We start from the raw sequence: 18,878 nt of genomic DNA, 5'->3' as shown, positions 1-18,878 counted from the left end.
GCTGCCTCCACCCAAGTCTAGGATATTTATAAAAAAGGCAATTTGCCCCTCCAAGTCAAATACCATCCTGACTTGCAAATATATCAAGGTTCCTTCACTGTCGCTAGGTCCCGGAATTCCCTCCCCAACAGCACTGTGGGTGTATCTATGCCACATGGGCTGCAGCAGTTCAAGGAAGCTCAACACCACCTTCTCAAGAGCAATTAGGGATGGGCAATAAATTCTGGTCTGGCCATTGACATCTCCAGCCCATGAACTATTAGAGCCACATTGATTGGTCCCATTGCCAACACCGAGGAAGCCGCTGCATCCCTTGCTAAAATCATGAAAATGCGATAAGAGCATCAAATTTATATGCTGCCCTCCTTCAACGAAACCAGAACCGGCAGGCCACGAATTTCGCGCTTCGCAACCCTCACGCCTAAAAACCAAAGCAGCCAATTTTCACCCAACAATCACGAGGGACTGATACCGTTGCTGCCTATTCACTCACTGCGGACGCCGCTCCCACTCATTGTCTGCAGACGCCATTCCCCATTCATTGTCTGATAACGCCGCTCTCGCTCATTGGTTGCCAATGCCGCTCCCGCCCATTCATTGGTTGCACCCGCCACTGCCCCATTGGCTGCGCCTGCAGATCCCGCTCATTGGCTGCGCCGCCGCTCCTGCTCGCGGTGTATCAGTGGAGTCAGTTTGGCGGACCCGCGCAGGATGACGTCAAGGCACTGCTCGTTCCGTCGCCATGGCGACAGCGGCACGCGAAGTCCGAATGGTTCTTTCAGGCGAGAGGGACAGGAGCTGAGGTGGAAGGTTGACACTGGGCGATCAGATGGCGAGGAGGACGTGTGGATCGAGGGGAGAGTGTTAGAGTGAGATTGAGGAGGACGCAGTGGAGAAACCCCGGTATGGATGGTAACGGGGCATTAAATGAACTGTGGAGAGGGAGAGTGATGGCCTCAGTGTCAGGGGTTTGCACAAACTTCGGGGTGGGGTCAGATTGATCTTTCATATAAAGTGAATTTTTTAGTAGGGTGTTTTTCCCAGGGACATCAACAAATGATTACTGGCCAGTCCAGTAGAATCTTGACCAACTTACAGGTGAACGGTGAGAGACAGATGGGAGCCAGGTCAAATATCATATTGAAAAAGAGTGAAACATTGAACAGAAAACACAATCAACATGTTTGTGAAGATTTTCTCCTATTTAAAAATAAATGAAAGTAAAGGGAAAATCTACTAGGCCCATTCGTACATTTCCTGCTGGCCGGCTTTGGATTTTGTTTTTTTAATTCATTCGTGGGATGTGGGTGTTACTGGCTAGGCCAGCATTTATTGCCCATCCCTAATTGCCCTTGAGAAGTTGGTGGTGAGCTGCCTTCTTGAACTGCTGCAGTCCATGTGAGATAGGTACAACCACAGTGCTGTTAGGAAGGGAGTTCCAGGATCTTGACCCAGTGACAGTGAAGGAACGGCGATATAGTTCCAAGTCAGGATGGTGTATGACTTGGAGGGTAACTTGCAGGTGGTGGTGTCCCCATGCATTTGCTGCCCTTGTCCTTCTAGTTGGTAGAGGTTGCGGGTTTGGAAGGTTCTGTCGAAGGAGCCTTGTTGCGTTGTTGCAGTGCATCTTGTAGATGGTACATACTGCTGCCACTGTGTGTCAGTGGTGGAGGGAGTGAATGTTTGTGGATGGGTTGCCAATCAAGCGAGCTGCTTTGTCCTGGATGGTGTTGAGTTTCTTGAGTGTTGTTGGAGCTGCACCTATCCAGGCAAGTGGAGAGTATTCCATCACACTCCTGACTTGTGCCTTGTAGATGGTGGGCAGGCTTTGGGGAGTCAGGAGATGAGTTACTCGCCACAGGATTGCTAGCATCTGACCTGCTCTTGTAGCCATGGTATTTATTTGGCTATTCCAGTTCAGTTTCTGGTCAATGGTAGCCCCTAGGATGTTGATAATGGGGGATTCAGCGATGGTAATGCCATTGAATGTCAAGGGGAGATGGTTAGATTCTGTCTTGTTGGAGATGGTCATTGCCTGGCACTTGTGTGGCACGAATGCTACTTGCCAGTTATCAGCCCAGAACCATAGAAGGTTTAAGGCACAGAAAGAGGCCACTTGGCCCATCGTGTCTGTGCCGGCCAAAAAACAATCCACCCATTCTAATTCCACCTTTCAGCATTTGGTCTGTAGCCCTGCAGATCACAGTACTTGAGGTGCATATCCTTTTGAATGAGTTGAGGGTTTCTGCCTTAGGCAGAACTTTCAGGCACTGAGTTCCAGATCCTCATCATCCTCTGGGAAAATCTACATTCTGTTGTTTGGGCCGAGGACAGTGGATGGCATAGATAGACTATGGCAAGGAATAAGAGAAAAATAAATTAGAAGGAATACTACCCTCTGTTTCCTCCCCTGTTTAGGCACCATTTTGTGCACCTTTCCTGACAGAGTAAGAAGACAATTTGCTCATAAGTCTGTGACAAAGACACTTTGTTAGTGGTCACTGAGTATCTGCAAAAATAGGCTAGAATGACAAGTGTAGTGACCATATTGGTTTGTGTTTATTAATGTGAAGAATGTTAGTGCTAGGGAGTAGAATATCTCTGAATTTTAGCACTCAGTATTAGCACTGAGCATTAAATAATGAGGTAAAGCATGGTCTGTAGAATAAATCTATCTCTACCCTACCACAAGCACTTTAATACCCAGTTTTAAAAGAATACCCTCTAATCTTTATGACTTCTGTTGAACCACACAAGTAACCTTTATGGTTTCTTTGAATCAACCTAATGCCAGATTCCTCATCAGGAGCACTAGGAACGAAATTGCCTAAACTAATGTCATGTCGGGCTTCAGAGCTCTCAGAGAGAGATGACACTAATTTCGTCAGTTGTTCTGGACTTGATCCAAACCTAGGTGGAAGGACAGTATGCTAACCCATTGTGCAATAGTGTCCGTTCTTTTTATTGGAAATACATTCATTGTGAAATATTCTGTGCATTTTAGTTCTGTTATCTGCCATTTGTGATTTTTTTTGTTTTTCTGAAAACAGTTTCTACATTACTGTAAATGAAACTGTAAAATAAGTCCCATAGGTGGGTGTACACATGGAGAACCCTGAAGTCGAATTCAAGACACGTAGTCCAATACCTGTGAACATCACAGTGCTGAGGGCCAGGAACTTGGTATGTAGCTTCACTCTTCGTGGTATTTCATCCCAGACAAATCTTTTAAACAGCTTTTATAATTTGGAAATTTTAAGGCACCTATGTATTTAGAGCATTTGTAGCTTAAACAAAGGGGGATCGCATTTGTGAGCTGATTCTTCATAAAGAAAACGAAAAAGACTTGCATTTATATAGCACCTTTCATAACCACAGGACATTCCAAAGTACATTATAGTTAATGAAATACTGCCATTGCTGTAATGTAGGAAACATAGTAGCCAACTTGCACACAAGCTCCCATGAAGAGCAGCATGATAATGATCAGATAATCTGTTTTTGTGATGTTGGTTCAAAATAGTGCCAGAAGATCCTTTACATGCACCTTAGAGGGCAGACAGGGCCTCTGTTTAACGTTTCATCCAAAAGACAGCAGCCTTGATTTCGTTTGTGCCCATGTTCAGGATAGGACCTGAATCCACACCCTTCTGACTCAGAGGTGAGAGTGCTACCAACTGAGCTACAGCTGACACACATGCTTATGTTGCGAAAACCGCTCCCTTATTTCAACAGCGGGATGTTGAACTCATGTAAATGCTGGTAAAAGATATGTTAGAGTACCCCAAGAATAAATGTATGCTTGTCACATCTGTACAGTGGCAAAGATGAGAGCAGGAACTCGGTGTGTGTGAAATGATTGAATGTAATTCTAGGATCCCTCATTCATGCAGCATTACCCACTATTTAACTCCCCTGACAATCATTTATTTTGTTAACTAGTGATATGGTGTCTAGTGTGGTGACATGATATAGATTAATGAGTATATATATTCATATAGCTGGGGAAGCAGTTATTGTTCGATGTCGATATTAACAATCCATTCAATGGCTTCAGCTGATGCAGGATGAATGGTTGTGATGCTACCAGGAATGGATCTCTCAGGGCAAGAGTTCAATATGTGGCGATGGTATGACTTGGATGGCCACAGTCACAATTTGAGCTGGTCCTCATGTTCCACTTGTGGAGCAAATGGCCAATTCTTCCCTGGTCCGTCCTCAAGCGGTTGAGGGTTGTCCACATATTCTGAGAGAGGTTGAAACCTGGGACTTCACCACTCGGGTCAGTTACCAGGTTGCGATTGGTGATGTTAGCAGTCAACCAGGAGGTGTGCCATCGAGAGGTTGGGCTGTCGTCGGTTTGTAGGGTGTGTAGCGTGTTCCAGTAGGGGCTACGAGATTTCAGGCGGGTACGTGGAGGTTATTGAGGTTCTGAGTGGTTCGTTAGCTGTCAGCTGGTGATGTTCTTTGAAGAAAATGTTTACCCATGCGGACATAAGGAGGCTCAACGTGTGCTAGCATAGGAAGCCACTTGAGCCGTGTTGGTCTCAATGTTCCAGAAATAATCCAGAAGTAATTAATTGGTAAAAAGGTCGGAAGGGTACAGGAGTGTGCTAAAACCAGCTATTATTAATTTTAATTTGTATGACAATTGCCACAAGGCTTCACAGTTAACACTTAAATGCCATATAGCTTTCAGAGCTTTTGTGATCAGGGGTTCAATTTAAAAGAAAATTATATGGGCCATGTCTATTCTGTTCTATTCTCCTTGCAGAAAGGGAGTAAAGGAGACAACCCAGTGACCTATGTCCGTGCAGAGTATAATAACTTGCAACTTGGAGACTCAGGGAAATTGCAGGTGACAGAAAGTGAAATAGAGTACAACTTCACGGCCAGTTTCGACTGCACATTCGATGGGATTCAAGGATTGGACAACCTGGTGCATAAACCTGTAATTTGTGAGTTTCTGCCTTATTTAGCATTGAATCACAAGTAGACATATATGGTTCTTTCCTGACTTTCATGTACATGACTAATAGCGGTCTATGCTAGAACTGAGCTATAGCTCCATTCCTGCCCCTCAGGAAAATGAGGGGAAAGGTTTAGAATGCTATTAATGGTACTGAAGTCTCAATCGTTAAACATAATTATACCACAGAACTGAACCCAGGAATATTAAATACTTAAATACAGTTGTATGGTATTGGACCAGATGACAGACATTTAGCCACAGCAATACCTAAGTCTGTAACTGGCACTTATAATTATTGCAGACATGGTCAAATAGAAACAGTCCTGTTCTGTGTGAGAGAACGTTTACACAGTGTCTCCCATAAATTCAGAGCTGAATTTATTTTGCTGTGAACACAATCACAATGCTACATCTTGGTCAGCTAGTCATGTTAACTTTCATATATTTAGCATATTTTAAAAAGTGAGTGGTTACAAACATTCCAAAGATATAGCACTTGTCGATGGCACAGTGAACACAATGTACTAGACATAACGTATGCGATTGGCCATCTAAAGGAAAAATAGGGAACCCACCTTTGGAACCGAACAAGAAAAAATGGAAAGGTTCATGAAAAAAAATTGTGAAGAATGTTTTAAAATTAAAAGAATTGACAAAATCATTAATAGGAGCAAAGTAAAAGGAATCCTTGGCCAGGCCTGGCTAAAAGTGACCTTGTAAAGGACAGCAATGGCATCTCCACAATGTGCTGTAAATGACTCTATGGGCTGCATTTTAAGAGTCCGCCGCTGAAGTAGGTGGTTGACGTAAAAAAATGTGCCCCGCCCACATGGGCACTGCATCACGGAGCCGCTGCGATTTCAAATGCATTGGCACATTTGCATGGACACAGCGCCTGCCCCCTGTGATCACGTGGAGGGTCGGGTGAGCCGTCGCAAACAGCGACGTCTGGGTCAATGCGCAGACACCGGCGCCATTTTTCAAGGGCTTACAGCCCTGGTGGAGATTTTGAAATTTAAGTGCCAGGTCAGTTCAATGACCAAATAAAAGAATTAAATTACCATTAAATTCATTTTCCCACCCCCGTCATGGCATTTCAAAACATTCCTGCCTTTTTCCCTCCTGGAATTTGTTTATTAAGAATTTGACCTCCCCATCCCCCCCCAAAGTCCAGCACCTTTGTCCTTTACCCCTTCCCATCACCCGCCCGATCAATCCACAGCAATGTCACCCCAGTACCCCACTCCCGCACAGAGAAACAAACCCCCTCTCCCCTCGCCGCAGGTGTCACGCCACGTTTCCCGAACGGGGATTCAAAGGCACAGCATTGTCGACAGCCCAAATGAAGGTTGGTACAGCAGTCAAGGAGGCAGCGGGACCCTCATTAAATCAGGTATGTAAATTAGTTTACATATTTAAATGGGGGGGTCCCCGTCGCCGAGCGGTGGGGCGGCCGCCGCTAGGCCTCACTGCCACCGCTGAGATCGGCACAGGGCCTGTTGCTGTTGGGGTTGGTGGCGGACCTCCACCGCACCGATCTTCATTGCTCTCCAGCCAAGGTTCCCGACGGCGGAAGGGCGGTAAAATCCAGCCCTATCACTCTATAGGCTGAATTTTACTAGCGTCCCCGACATTGGGGGTTGTAGCCGGGGGAGGGGGGAAATCCTTCCGGGAGAGGCCTGCCACAGGCCTCGACACCTGGAAGGCTCCACCCCATTTTACCGCTGGCGGTGAGGCCTCGGGGCAGCCCCCCAACCACTTGGTGAAAAAAATTAATTAACGTATTTAAATAAATGATAATTAAAGAATAATTACTTACATCATCGCGACGGCCGTCCCACGCTTATATTCTGGCCGGTTGCTGGACGTCCCGTGACCTCGGATCTCCATTCAGAGATCCAAGGCATAACACTGGTGGGGAGGAGTGGAATTTTCAGGTTGGTGGGGCGGATGGCAAAAGCATACGCGATTGGTGGAGGGGATGGTGGGAAGTGATTGAAGGGTAAAGTGGAGAAAGCTCTGAGGGGGGAAGGTTGGAATCGAATTATTAATTTTTTTGGCTGAAAAGGGCTATTTAGATATTGATTACCCATTTGGGGGTGGGAGAGCGGATTTAAACTGGTAATAAGGTTTTAACTTTAATTTTTTCCCACCTGTCATTTTAAACATTAAAATTAAACTGAAGGGCCTGAAGCCCTTTAAAAATGGCACCAGCGCCTGCACGATGGCGCCATTGCTGGGGACAGAGCGCCCTCCCCTCTACGCCATCGGGAGCGGGCATTCCGCCCCTTCCATGTAAATGAGCCGCCGTGCTAAATATTGTGGCAGCTCAGCGGCGCACATCTTGCGCATACGCCGTCCCATTTATGAACCCCGCTGCCATAGCCTTAAAAATTTAGCCCTATGAATGAGAAAATGAAGAAGCAGATGCCCCCCCTCCCCCCAATAGTTTAAAGTTGTTTTTGAAGTCCGTTGCATTTTTTTTTTATTTGTTCGGGGGATGTGGTCATCGCTGGCTATGCCAGCATTTATTGTCCATCCCTAATTACCCTTGAGAAGGTGGTGGTGAGCTCTCTTCTTGAACCACTGTAGTCCTTGGGGTGTAGGTACACCAACAGTGCTGTTAGGAAGGGAGTTCCAAGATTTTGACCCAGCGACAGTGAAGGAACAGTGATGCAGTTCCCAGTCAAGATGGTATGTGGCTTGGAGGGTAACTTGCAGGTGGCGGAGTTCCATGCATCTACTGCCCTTGTCCTTCGAGGTGGCAGAGGTTGTGGGTTTGGAAGGTACTGTCGAGGAAGCCTTGGTGAATTGCTGCAGTGCATCTTGTTGATGGTACACACTCTGCCATTGTACGTCAGTGGTGGAGGGAGTGAATGTTGAAGGTGGTGGAAGGATGCCAATCAAGTGGGTTGTTGTATCCTGGATGGTGTCAAGCTTCTTGAGTGTTGTTGGAGCTGCACCCATCCAAGCAAGTGAAGAGTATTCCATAACACTCCTGACTTGTGCCTTGTGGATGGTGGACAGGCATTGGGGAGTCAGGAGATGAGCTACTCGCCACAGAATTCCCAGCCTCTGACTTGCTGTTGTAGCACAGCATTTATGTGGCTGGTCCAGTTCAGTTTCTGGTCAATAGTAACCCCCAGGATGTTGATAGTGGGGGGATTCAGCGATGGTAATGCCATTGAACGTCAAGGGGAGATGGGTAGATTCTGTCTTGTTGGAGATGGTCATTGCCTGGCAGTTGTGTTGTGTGGATGTTACTTGCCACTTATCAGCCCAAGGCTGGATGTTGTCCAGGTTTGGGCTGTGTCTGGACACGGGCTGCTTCAGTGTCTGAGGAGTCGCGAATGGTGCTGAACATTGTGGAGTCATCAGCGAACATCCCCACTTTTGACCTTACGATGGAGGGAAGATCATTGATGAAGCAGCTGAAGATGGTTGGGCCTCAGACACTACCTTGAGGACCTCCTGCAGTAATGTCCTGGGACTGAGACGATTGACCTCCAACAACCACAACCATCTTCCTTTGTGCCAGGTATGACTCCAACCATTGGGGAGGGTGAGGAGTGAAATCTTCAGTTTTGCTAGGGCTCCTTGATGCCACACTCAGTCAAATGCTGCCTTGATGTCAAGGACAGTCACTCTCACCTCATTGTAACTTACAAAATTCTTACGGGGCGTGACAGGGTGGATGTAGCTATTTCCTCTGGCTGGTGAGTCTAGAACAAGGGGACACAGTCTCAGAATAAGGAGTAAGCCATTTAAGGCTGAGTTGAGGAGGAATTTCTTTACTCAGAGGGTGGTGAATCTGTGGAATTCTCTACCCGAGAGGGCTGTGGAAGCTCAATCATTGAGCATGTTCAAGACAGAAATTGATAGATTGGGGAAAAATAGTGACAAGGTAGATGAACAGCCATGATCTGTTTGAATGGCAGAGCAGGCTCAGTGGGCCAAATGGCCTGATCCTGCTCCTATTTCCCATGATCCTATGATCCTACCTCACCTCTGGAGTTCAGCTCTTTTGTCCATGTTTGGACCAAGGCTGTAATGAGGTCAGGAGCTGAGTAGCCTTGGCGGAACCCAAACTGAGCGTCAGTGAGCAGATTATTGCTGAGCACGTGCCGCTTGATAGCACTGTCGACGACCCCTTCCATCCCTTTGCTGATGATTGGGAGTAGATTGATAGGGTGGTAATTGGCCACGTCAGATTTGTCCTACTTTTTGTGCACAGGACATACCTGGGCAATTTTCCACATTGCTGGGTCGATGCCAGTGTTGTGGTTGGACTAGAACAGCTTGGCTAGGGGCGTGGCTAGTTCTGGAGCACAAGTCTTCAGTACTATTAACTGAATGTTGTCAGGGCCCATAACTTTTGCAGTATCCAGTGCCTTCAGCTGTTTCTTGATGTCATGTGGAGTGAATTGGATTGGCTGAAGACTGGCATCTGTGATGCAGGGGACCTCGGGAGGAAGCTGAGATGGATCATCCACTCGGCACTTCTGGCTGAAGACGGATGCAAATGCTTCAGCCTTGTCTTTTGCATTGATGTATTGGGCACCCCCATCATTAAGGATGAGGATGTTTGTGGAGCCTCCTCCTCCAGTTTGTTATTTAATTGTCCACCACCATTCACGACTGGATGTGACAGGACTGCAGAGGTTAGATGTGATCTGTTAGTTGTGGGATCGTTTAGCCCTGTCTATTGCATGCTGCCTCTGATAAAACTTCAAATTAACAAAACAGAGTGAAAGAGAAAGCTCAAGGCCTGCAATTTATATTACAGAGCACAAAGGAAAGCGAGGCAGTTATAAAATTTACAGTGAAGTCAGCCAAGCCAAAGCTTAGATAAAGAAGAATGCACTTCTGACTAGAGGCCTGCTACCTGATCCGAACCCGACGGGACCCGACGACTTGTGTCGAGTTCGGGTCAGGTCAGGCCCATCTTCAGGGTATGGCTTTTGGGCTCGGGTCGGGTTGGGCCGAGTCCAGGTCGAGTTGGGCCGGGTCGGGCCGGACACACAGGGTAAGTGCTCTGCCGGTAAGTATTGAAATTAAGTAACTTAACTGAGCTGGGAGTCCAGGACGAAACTGAGTCTGCGCAGTGAGCGAGTGACATCACTATGATGTCATCACGCATGCGCTGCAGCTTCGTGGACCTTCCCAGTCGGAAGGTAAGTGAAGGGATGGTCGGGTCGGGTCGAGTTGGGTTCAGGTCGGGTCGGGCTCGGTGCAAAATTGGAGGGACTCGGGCCGGGTCGGGCTCGGGTCCGCTGTGGTTCGGTTGGGATCGGGTCGGGTTCTTTTTTCCCGACCTGAGCAGGCCTCTACAAACTGGCTGCTGACATATCCCCTCCCCATGAGACTCAATTTGGTGGTGGCATGTCCCCAAGGCACAAACTGACTGCAGGGCAGGGGAAGTGGGAGGCACAGTCCAAACTCTCCATCCTGCTCAGACACAAAAAGGAAGCTGCCTCCCCATTTGTCCACACTTCCTGCTCCTTTCTTGCCACACCTCCTCTCTTCCTTGATTCCTCTTCTCTCTGTGCTCCTCTTCCTCTACTCTCCCCACTGCTCTTCTCTCCTCCTTCCCTGCCTCTCCCCTTTTTCTCCACTCTTTTCCCTCTCCTTTCCCCTTTCCTCTCCTGAAAAGTCTTGACTTCTCATGGGAGATTGACAATAATACATTAAAAACAGGGATTGTTTACTACAGTCTTATGGTATTGTGCCTGTAGATCGTGGTGTTAGGGTTACATTATGTGAGTCATTAATTTAATTTGAATTCCACCTCCTGTTACACAATAGATTACAGTGGTCTCCCTGAACCATCGAGACATTGGATAGTAGCATTTATCTTGTTTATTTTCACTAACTCTTCCCAAATGACTTCTGCAGCCTATTGTTTGGTTTAAATTTTGTCTGACTAGCAAAAGATAAAGCCCAAAAATCCCCTAAAGCACAAGCATTCCCTTACTAAATGATCCCTAGAAAAGGGAGGATAGCAATTGAAGTCAGGAAACGCAGAAAGCAACAGATGCAGATGCGCCTTATAGTCCACCAAATGGCAGCAGCAGAGATTGATAAATGGATCATCTCCCTAGCAAATGCCAAGCAGAAACTGGTAAGCTTAGAAACCGTTCTGGGAAGGGGCAGTTAATAGAAATAAAAATTGAGAGGGCTACCAATTCGCTATCACGCATTCAGACTATTGCACAAAGTTGAAATCTACCCCACTGCATTTAATGGCTAGTAAATCAGGAGCGTCATGAATCAAGTGCATTACCTTCTATGTCTGATTCTCCAAACTGGGCTGCAGTCTAGAGAGACTCTATCCCAGGGGCAGATCTTAAATTCAGCCCCTTGAGCATCTTCCCGCTATTCAATTAGCACATATCTTAACTACATCTTACCCACCTTGGTTCCTGGGCGGCACAGTGGCGCAGTGGCTAACGCCACATCCTCACAGCTCCAGCAACCCGGGCCCAATTCTGGGTACTGCCTGTGTGGAGTTTGCAAGTTCTCCCAGCGACCGCGTGGGTTTCCGCTGGGTGCTCCAGTTTCCTCCCACAGCCAAAGACTTGCAGGTTGATAGGTGAATTGGCCATTGTAAATTGCCCCTAGTGTAGGTCAGGTGGTAGGAGAATTGTGGGGATGTGGTAGGGAATATGGGATTAATGTAGGATTAGTATAAAATGGGTGGTTGATGGTTGGCACAGACTCGGTCGGCCAAAGGGCCTGTTTCAGTGCTGTATCTATAAATAAATAATCCTTAATACCCTTGCCTAACAAAAATCTATCAATATCAGTTTTCAAAATTTTCAAGTGACCCATCTTCAACAGCTTTTTGGGGGAGAGAGTTTCAGATTTCGACTATACCTTGTGTGAAGAAGTGCTTTCTTACATCACCCCAGAACAGCTAGCTCTATGTTTAAGGCTATGCCCCTTTACTCTGGAGTCTCCCACCAGAGGTAATATTTTCTCTCTGTCTACCTTATCAAATCCTTCAATCATTGCAATTAGATCAGTCTTGAATCTTCTATTCTTCTATAATCAAGGGAATGGAAGCCTTGTCTTACAATTTGTCCTCATTATTTAACCTTGAAGTTACAATATTTGTGATATTATTGCTGGGCTGTATTGTGTGGCTTCACCAGATTTGTCCAGGCACCTGAAATGAGGCTTAAATATTCAAGTGCTCTATCACAATATTTGTTGTCACCTGGGCCTCATCATATCTCACGTCTCCTCTGAAAGCAGATGCCTTTAGAAGTCATCTGCTATGATTGCTGGAGATATCCTTGAACATCAATCAAGCACCCTGATATATTGATTTGCCTTATTAAAGCTAGTATGGGGATTGGCAAAGAATAAAAGAATTGTAACAGCTAGCCAGATTGTCAGCATTGGTGATTTGTATCCATACAAAACTACACATTCACTAGATGAAAGCCTTCCCAAATTATAAAATTGAGAGTCACTGGAGACTTTCATCGCCATGTGTCAATTCATGTACATCCTTCACCTGTGGGAATGCAGCTAATCTGCAGAGCTGAACTTTTCAATCTATTTGTTTTGCAGGTTCCATGGAGAAATTAACAAATTAAGATGCCCTCCTGAAGAGAGCATCAGTGATCTTCTTTATGCAATGGAATGCTCCTGTTTGAATTATGTGATATAGGTCACCAAAGATTACCTGGAACGATCCTGTCATGATAAATTTCTATGGCATGGTTACTTCCACAGCCACAGATAATGCTTTTCTCCTTCTGGATGTGGGCTGCAATTGTCCTGTCAACAGCTAGTATAATTCCCCAGTAGCCTTTGTTTGCCTCTTTGATATAGCTAAGATGTCTGGGTAGGATCTAGAGATCTGTAAATCCTGTAGAGTGGACATCTACGGGTTGGATTCTTTGGATATGCTTCACTCTCATTTCCTCCATTCGACCCTTTTCCATATTCTCTTTGTAACATAGAAAGAAAGGAGTTCCATAAAGGGAAATCCATTTTCCCTCTGAACATTTCAGTTTTTCTGGTACACACTTAAATAGTTAGAGAACTTTGCAGTTATTATACAGCGCAATCAGTCCATAAATCGCTGTGCTAACAAAGTTTAAGAGAGATACAAGAACTTCAGCAACTGTGAGCTCCAGTACTAGCTCTGAGACATTTCTCTGTTCCGCATACTGACACCTACTTTGTGGCATAGTTACTGGTGGGGACCTACCTCGCTAACCAAGCTTTTGGTCATGTGCTCTAATATTGCCTTATGTGGCTCAGTGTCAAATTTTGCTTCATAATGCTCCTGTGAAGCAACTTGGAATGTTTTATTATGTTAAGGACACCATATAAATACAGGTTGTTGTTGTGGGTGGGTGAGAAGCCCAGTGAAGTAAAATTGTCACCCTTCTTTCATTTGCATGCAGTAGGTTGGGTTCAGAGTATGTGGTACTGCTGACTGATAGGTCACCGAGAGAAAAAGGATGCCCCCCATTTTTTGGGACAGGATTATGGCAAAATGTTCCACTGCTCTATTTCATTCATTTACTACCATTATTGTCTCGAAAAGTTCAGGCAATCTACACTGAATAATGCAATCATTATGTTAAGATAGGCTTTAAATTTTTTTTTGCCTCTGAACAGATTCGTGGGAGGTTTATACATCTATATTTCATTATTGTACTGTAACAAACTGTGTGTTATAGTGAGAGATATAATACAGTTCTTGGAAATATTTTGATGACAATGATTAGTTGTTTACTTCATTTACAGAATATTGCAGTTAATTATAGCCAATTATTATTGCATCAAGTCAGAAGTTAAAGATTTTATGAGTGCAATTGTTTGTGAATGAAGTTTTTCGGGACCTTATTTGGTAAACTATGTTATGTAAAGTTATTCCAAGTGAGTACAATTGTTCGCTTGATACTTATACTGCAATGTCCCTATTCTAGCCTATCAGGTTCAGTAGCATAGTGGTTACGTTACTGGGTTATTAGTCCAGAAACCTAAACTAATGACCCAGTGATATGAGTTCAAATATCTCCAAAGCAGTTGTGGAATTTAAATTCAGTTAACGTAAACAAATCTGGAGATTTAAAAAAAAACTTGTAATAGTCATTGACCATGAAACTATTGGATTGTTGTAAAGACCCATCTGGTTTACTAATATCCTAGAAATCTGCTGTCGTAACTGGTGTGGCCTGTATGTCACTCCTAACTGCTCTCTGAAATGGTCAGGCAAGCCACTCAGTTGTACCAAACAGCTATGCTTGCAGTTGTTTGAGAAGGGCAGTTAGAGATGGGCAATAAATGCTGCCCTTACCAGTGATGCTCATGTTCTGTGAATGAATAAAAAAATCTATACAGAGTTTAGTGGGTTAGGAGAATGTGTAGAGAGCTTGAAATCACAGTGGATTTTTATCCCTATAGTGTAGACATTGGCCCAGATTTTGCAGTCGGTGGCAAAGCGACAGTGTTTGCTGCTGAGCTCGAAGAAAACTGCTCCCAAAGATCTAGCAAACTTAATTTCACCTGCCGCAGCGTTAATTTTATTCTGCCACCAGCTCCAGGGGATCTCTGGCATCAAACAGGCTAAACAGACAATCACATTACAGAATTCTCATGGACAGCAAGCCAGAAAGTAACATGCAAGTTTTATCATTTTTTATAATTTTACAGAAAGCGAAGTAAAGATTAGCACCGACACATGGGTTTAAGGTAAAAGCGGAATTATCATAAATAAACTTTAGAAAAATAATAACTTTTATTATTTTCAAAATCTAAGGAATTTTTATCATGGAATTGAGAAATTTGACATTCCACAAATATAAAATTAGTTTTTCAGGACCAAAGAGGTTATTCAGCAGTAATTATGATTTAGTATAACTGTTAAAAACTCAGTTACACCTCATTCAACAAAGCATAACTTTTTCAAGGATTCTTACAGTGAGAATATCATAAAAAGTGCACATTCATGTCAATTTAGTCATTTCTAATTGATTTCCATCAGCGAGGACTTCAACAGCATGTCCTGTGGAGGAGCGGGGAATCACTGACAACAGCTTCTGGATTTTCATGTTTAACAGCGCATGTGTAGGCGCAGACGTTGCTGTCAATTTTACAGAGTAATGACAGCGAACACGGCAGTTTCACTGTCATTGCAGCTACAAAATCTGGGCCAATATTTTCCCTTGTGGACCTCCTGAATCAAATGTTTTGCAGTAAATTATTTAGCAACAGCTTGCATTTATATAGCTTAAACAAAATAGGACATGTTCCAAGGTGCTTCACAGAAACGTAAGAAGCCAAAGATTGGCACCAAACCAAGAAAGGGGTGTTAGAGATTAAAGTTACTTTTGCCATATCAGAACTTTTATCTTTTAGCTCTTCTATTTTGGAAGTGTGCCTAGAGAATTGTTAATGTCTTATTTTGAAATGTTTCTTCCTTTCTATGAAACGACAGTGACAGTAATTGAGGTTTTACCCAAAGAGAAGAAAAAAAAAGAAGAGAAGACTGTTGTACTGGGCCAAGCCACAGTGGACCTGTTGCCTCTGGTTGAAGGTGTGTGCTATCAGCAGAAATGTACGTGACATCACTTATCTTTTCAATGAAACCTATTACATGAGGCACACAGAGCTAATGTTAAAAATTCTCTTATCCTTAGGAGAACGTACATTTACAAAGACCATAACACTACACCTTTTAGGAGGTGCTCCTTTGGAGCAAACGTTATCAGAAGAAACAAAGGTAATCATGTGCATAGACCTATGTTTGTTATAGCATTAATATTATTTATCATTCTTCTTTCTACCCATTGTTAAAATGTCAAGTTTGTCTGTGAATGTCAATTGCAACCTGGATTGAACTTGCAACATGTCAGATGCAGCCGAGAAGTGTTGCTGATTTTCAATCTTTTCTGCTGTGTTCTAGTCCAGAAGGCCAGTTGGTGAAGGATGATACTGAAACCAATCTTTACTCAGTCTTATAGTTATTCACAGAGTAAACTATTACAAGCATATACCTCCTGACTCAACCCCCCACACACTTTCAGTAAGTGTCTCTTTATATGTGCTCAAGTAAGGCCCTAATTAATGCCCTCCAACTGCATATAATTAAACACAATTGAAATACAATTAAGATGCTTAGTAATTTCCCTTATGACCAGGTCAAAAACTAACAAAAGTAATTGGTTGTGACTATCAGCTGTAAGTAAGTTGGAGATGTCAAACCTGTGCTTCCTAGATTGTGAGGTGAATTCCCTTATCCTTGTGCTGAGGAACTGTTGCCAAACATTATTCACTTTGTAATTTATTTTCAGTTTTCCCTCACTCAAACTCTTGCCTTCACACAATGGGATAGATCTTGACTTTATGCAATAATGTAAAATAGGTGATAGTGAGTCAGCAGTCCATTTCACATATCTGTAAAATAGCCTGCCAACTCATTATCACTCGTTTTGTACTATTGCACAAGACCAGATCTACCCCAAAGTCTTTTTTTGCTTACTCATTCCTGGAGTGTGGATGTCGCTGGTAAGACCGACAAATCACCCATTCCCCAGTTGCCCTTGTTTAAATAAGTAGCATGGTAGACCACTTCAGAGTGAACCATGTTGGTGTGGGACTGGAGTCACATATAATCCAGATCATTTAAGAAAGGCAGGTTTCTTTATGTAAGGACATTAGTGAACCTGTTGGGTTTGTATAACAATCCAACAGCTTCGTAGTCACTCGTTACTGGTACCAGCTTTATAAAAACTGAAATTGAATACTCAAGCTCTCACGGTGGGATTTAAATTGACATTCTCTGGATTATTTGTCCAGGCCTCTAGGCTATTACTTCAATAGCATAACCACTACAGTATGAGGTGGGAAGATATTTTTGATTTGGTCAGGCTGCATATATCGTTGCTGTCACTGTCAGTGCTGCTTTGTGAACAGAAGGCTTGCTTGTAGTTAGCTTTAATGGTGCTATTTCCTTTCTTTGCCCAACATAACAATACATTTATTTAATGGGTACGATATGAAATTTTGAGTTGCTCTACTTAGCAACAATGTTTTGAATAAACAAAACACATCCAAATGGTGCTTCAGTGTGCCAATGAATTATTAACATCCTGCATCACAAAGTTGTAGAATGTCAGTGCTCCCCGGGATTCTCTCAAATTTCTTTGTGTTAATTGTATATTAATTGTGTTTAATTGTAGCAGATGGTGGGCATTAACTGAAGATTCACTTGATCCCCTAATAAATAAATGCAGACTGCAGCTATGGTGGTTGGGTTAGGAGTTGCTGCTTGTAATCTGTAACTGTGTAAATAGTGTATAAACATTGGCTCCAGTTATATCCTTCTCACCACTGGCTTTCTGAAATATAACAGCTTGTGTTAGCCATAGGTAAGAGGTTGAGACCTTCTGCAGGGAGAGAGAAGTAATTGCCCAGAGGAAAGGAGAAAAAAATCTGAGGGCGTGCCATCCTATGCCATTTCCATACACCTCATAGTGTTATCAGGCAATAGCAGATTGCCTGCCTTTCTTGGTTGGCGAATACCTGAGTGGGGGGAGGGGGGGGGGGAACATAAGAGGTTGGAGAGACTCATGGAAAAAAACCTGTCCCACTTGTGAGCAATAAGCAAAACCACTACCATCTTGCTTGGAAACCAGATTATGAGAGCCTATTGAACTGTTTATTAATATTAATTTGTTAAATATGTAAAATTAAATCAAGTATGATTGGCAGTATAACTTTGTATTATCTGTGCCATGCAAATGCTTGTGTTTTGTAGGCTGTTTTGGATATTGATGTGTCTGTCCCAGAACCCTTGCTTTCGGAGGCCCAGTTAGAAGGGTCTAATCTTCTGAGGATCACTACAGAGTCTGCCTATTCAGTACCTGAGAGCTGGACCCTCACTGGGACACAATTTAACTATATAGTTTCTTTGTTTCTGCCAACACCTACTTTGGTAAGTAAAGAAACCCATTATTCAATAATATACCAGCTATATCATGCTTCCCTTATATCAACTATTATAGCACAGAAACAGGCCATTCAGCCTGAACAGGTTTATGCGAGTGTTTACCCTCCCCATGAGCTTCTTCCCACCTTACTTCACCCTGTCCTATCAACATGTCTTTCTACTCTTTTCTCCGTCACACTTACTACCTGCCATTTAAATGCATCTATGCTACTTGCCTCAACCAGTCCACGTGGTAGGTCATTCTATATTCTTACCACTCTCCGAGTAAAGAAGTCTCTCCTGAATTCCTTATTGGATTTATTAGTGACTATCTTATATTCATGGTCCCTAGTTTTGGACTCCCTCAGAAGTGGAAACATCTTCTCTACTTCTACCCTGTTGAATCTCTTCACAATATTAAAACTTTTATTAGGTCATCTCTCAGTCTTCTCTTTCAGAGAAACAAGCCCCTGCCGGTTCATTCTTTCCTGATAGATGTGTCCTATCAGTTCTGGTATCATCCTTTTAAAATCTTTTCTCCAATGCTGTTATTTTTGTAATAATGAGACTAGTACTGCTAGGTTCTATATACTTTTAACACAGAGTTGTCCAACATGCGGCCCGCGGGCCAGGATCCAGCCCACCAAAGATTTCCGTCCGGCCCACGAGTGTAAACTGTACCTGAGCCATTCCTCATCCTCACCAGGAGTCTCTGACTGGAGATGAGAAATTTCCCTTTGTCAGAACGGCTTTAAAAAAACATCATAATTCAGTTTCACAGCTGCTGGGAGCTGGAACAACCATTTCACTACTTTGGCAGATTTGGGTATTCGGCAGCCATTTGAAAAAAAAGTTAGAACCCCAAATCTGCCTGAAGTTGGGAAAGCGCTGTTCCCGATGTCAACAGCTGTGAAACTGACATGTGATCTTTTTTAAAAAACTGACCAACCA

The 18,878-nt window shown here is 43.8% G+C and overlaps 2 protein-coding genes across 7 annotated transcripts in view; one reads left to right on the top strand and one right to left on the bottom strand.

The window, feature by feature from the left end:
* LOC137383435 (bromodomain-containing protein 8-like) overlaps nucleotides 1–568 on the bottom strand; it is a 115,695-nt gene extending 115,127 nt beyond the window's left edge. For all 4 annotated transcript variants that reach the window (XM_068056303.1, XM_068056301.1, XM_068056304.1 and 1 more), the window contains exon 1: nucleotides 494–568. In XM_068056303.1, the coding sequence (XP_067912404.1) occupies nucleotides 494–542 (49 nt within the window). In that variant the 5' untranslated portion in view covers nucleotides 543–568. The remainder of the gene's footprint in view (nucleotides 1–493) is intronic.
* A 183-nt stretch (nucleotides 569–751) lies between these two features.
* Nucleotides 752–18,878, top strand: part of cfap70 (cilia and flagella associated protein 70) — a 176,552-nt gene continuing 158,425 nt past the window's right edge. For all 3 annotated transcript variants that reach the window (XM_068056300.1, XM_068056299.1, XM_068056298.1), the window contains exons 1-6: nucleotides 752–903; nucleotides 3,051–3,183; nucleotides 4,775–4,958; nucleotides 15,435–15,533; nucleotides 15,637–15,719; nucleotides 17,757–17,933. In XM_068056300.1, coding sequence (XP_067912401.1) covers nucleotides 3,106–3,183; nucleotides 4,775–4,958; nucleotides 15,435–15,533; nucleotides 15,637–15,719; nucleotides 17,757–17,933 — 621 coding nt within the window. In that variant the 5' untranslated portion in view covers nucleotides 752–903; nucleotides 3,051–3,105. The remainder of the gene's footprint in view (nucleotides 904–3,050; nucleotides 3,184–4,774; nucleotides 4,959–15,434; nucleotides 15,534–15,636; nucleotides 15,720–17,756; nucleotides 17,934–18,878) is intronic.

The sequence above is a fragment of the Heterodontus francisci genome, chromosome 24 (genome assembly GCF_036365525.1).
Source record: "Heterodontus francisci isolate sHetFra1 chromosome 24, sHetFra1.hap1, whole genome shotgun sequence".
NCBI classification, from domain to species: Eukaryota; Metazoa; Chordata; class Chondrichthyes; order Heterodontiformes; family Heterodontidae; genus Heterodontus; species Heterodontus francisci.
This window is presented reverse-complemented; position numbering and strand designations above follow the sequence as displayed.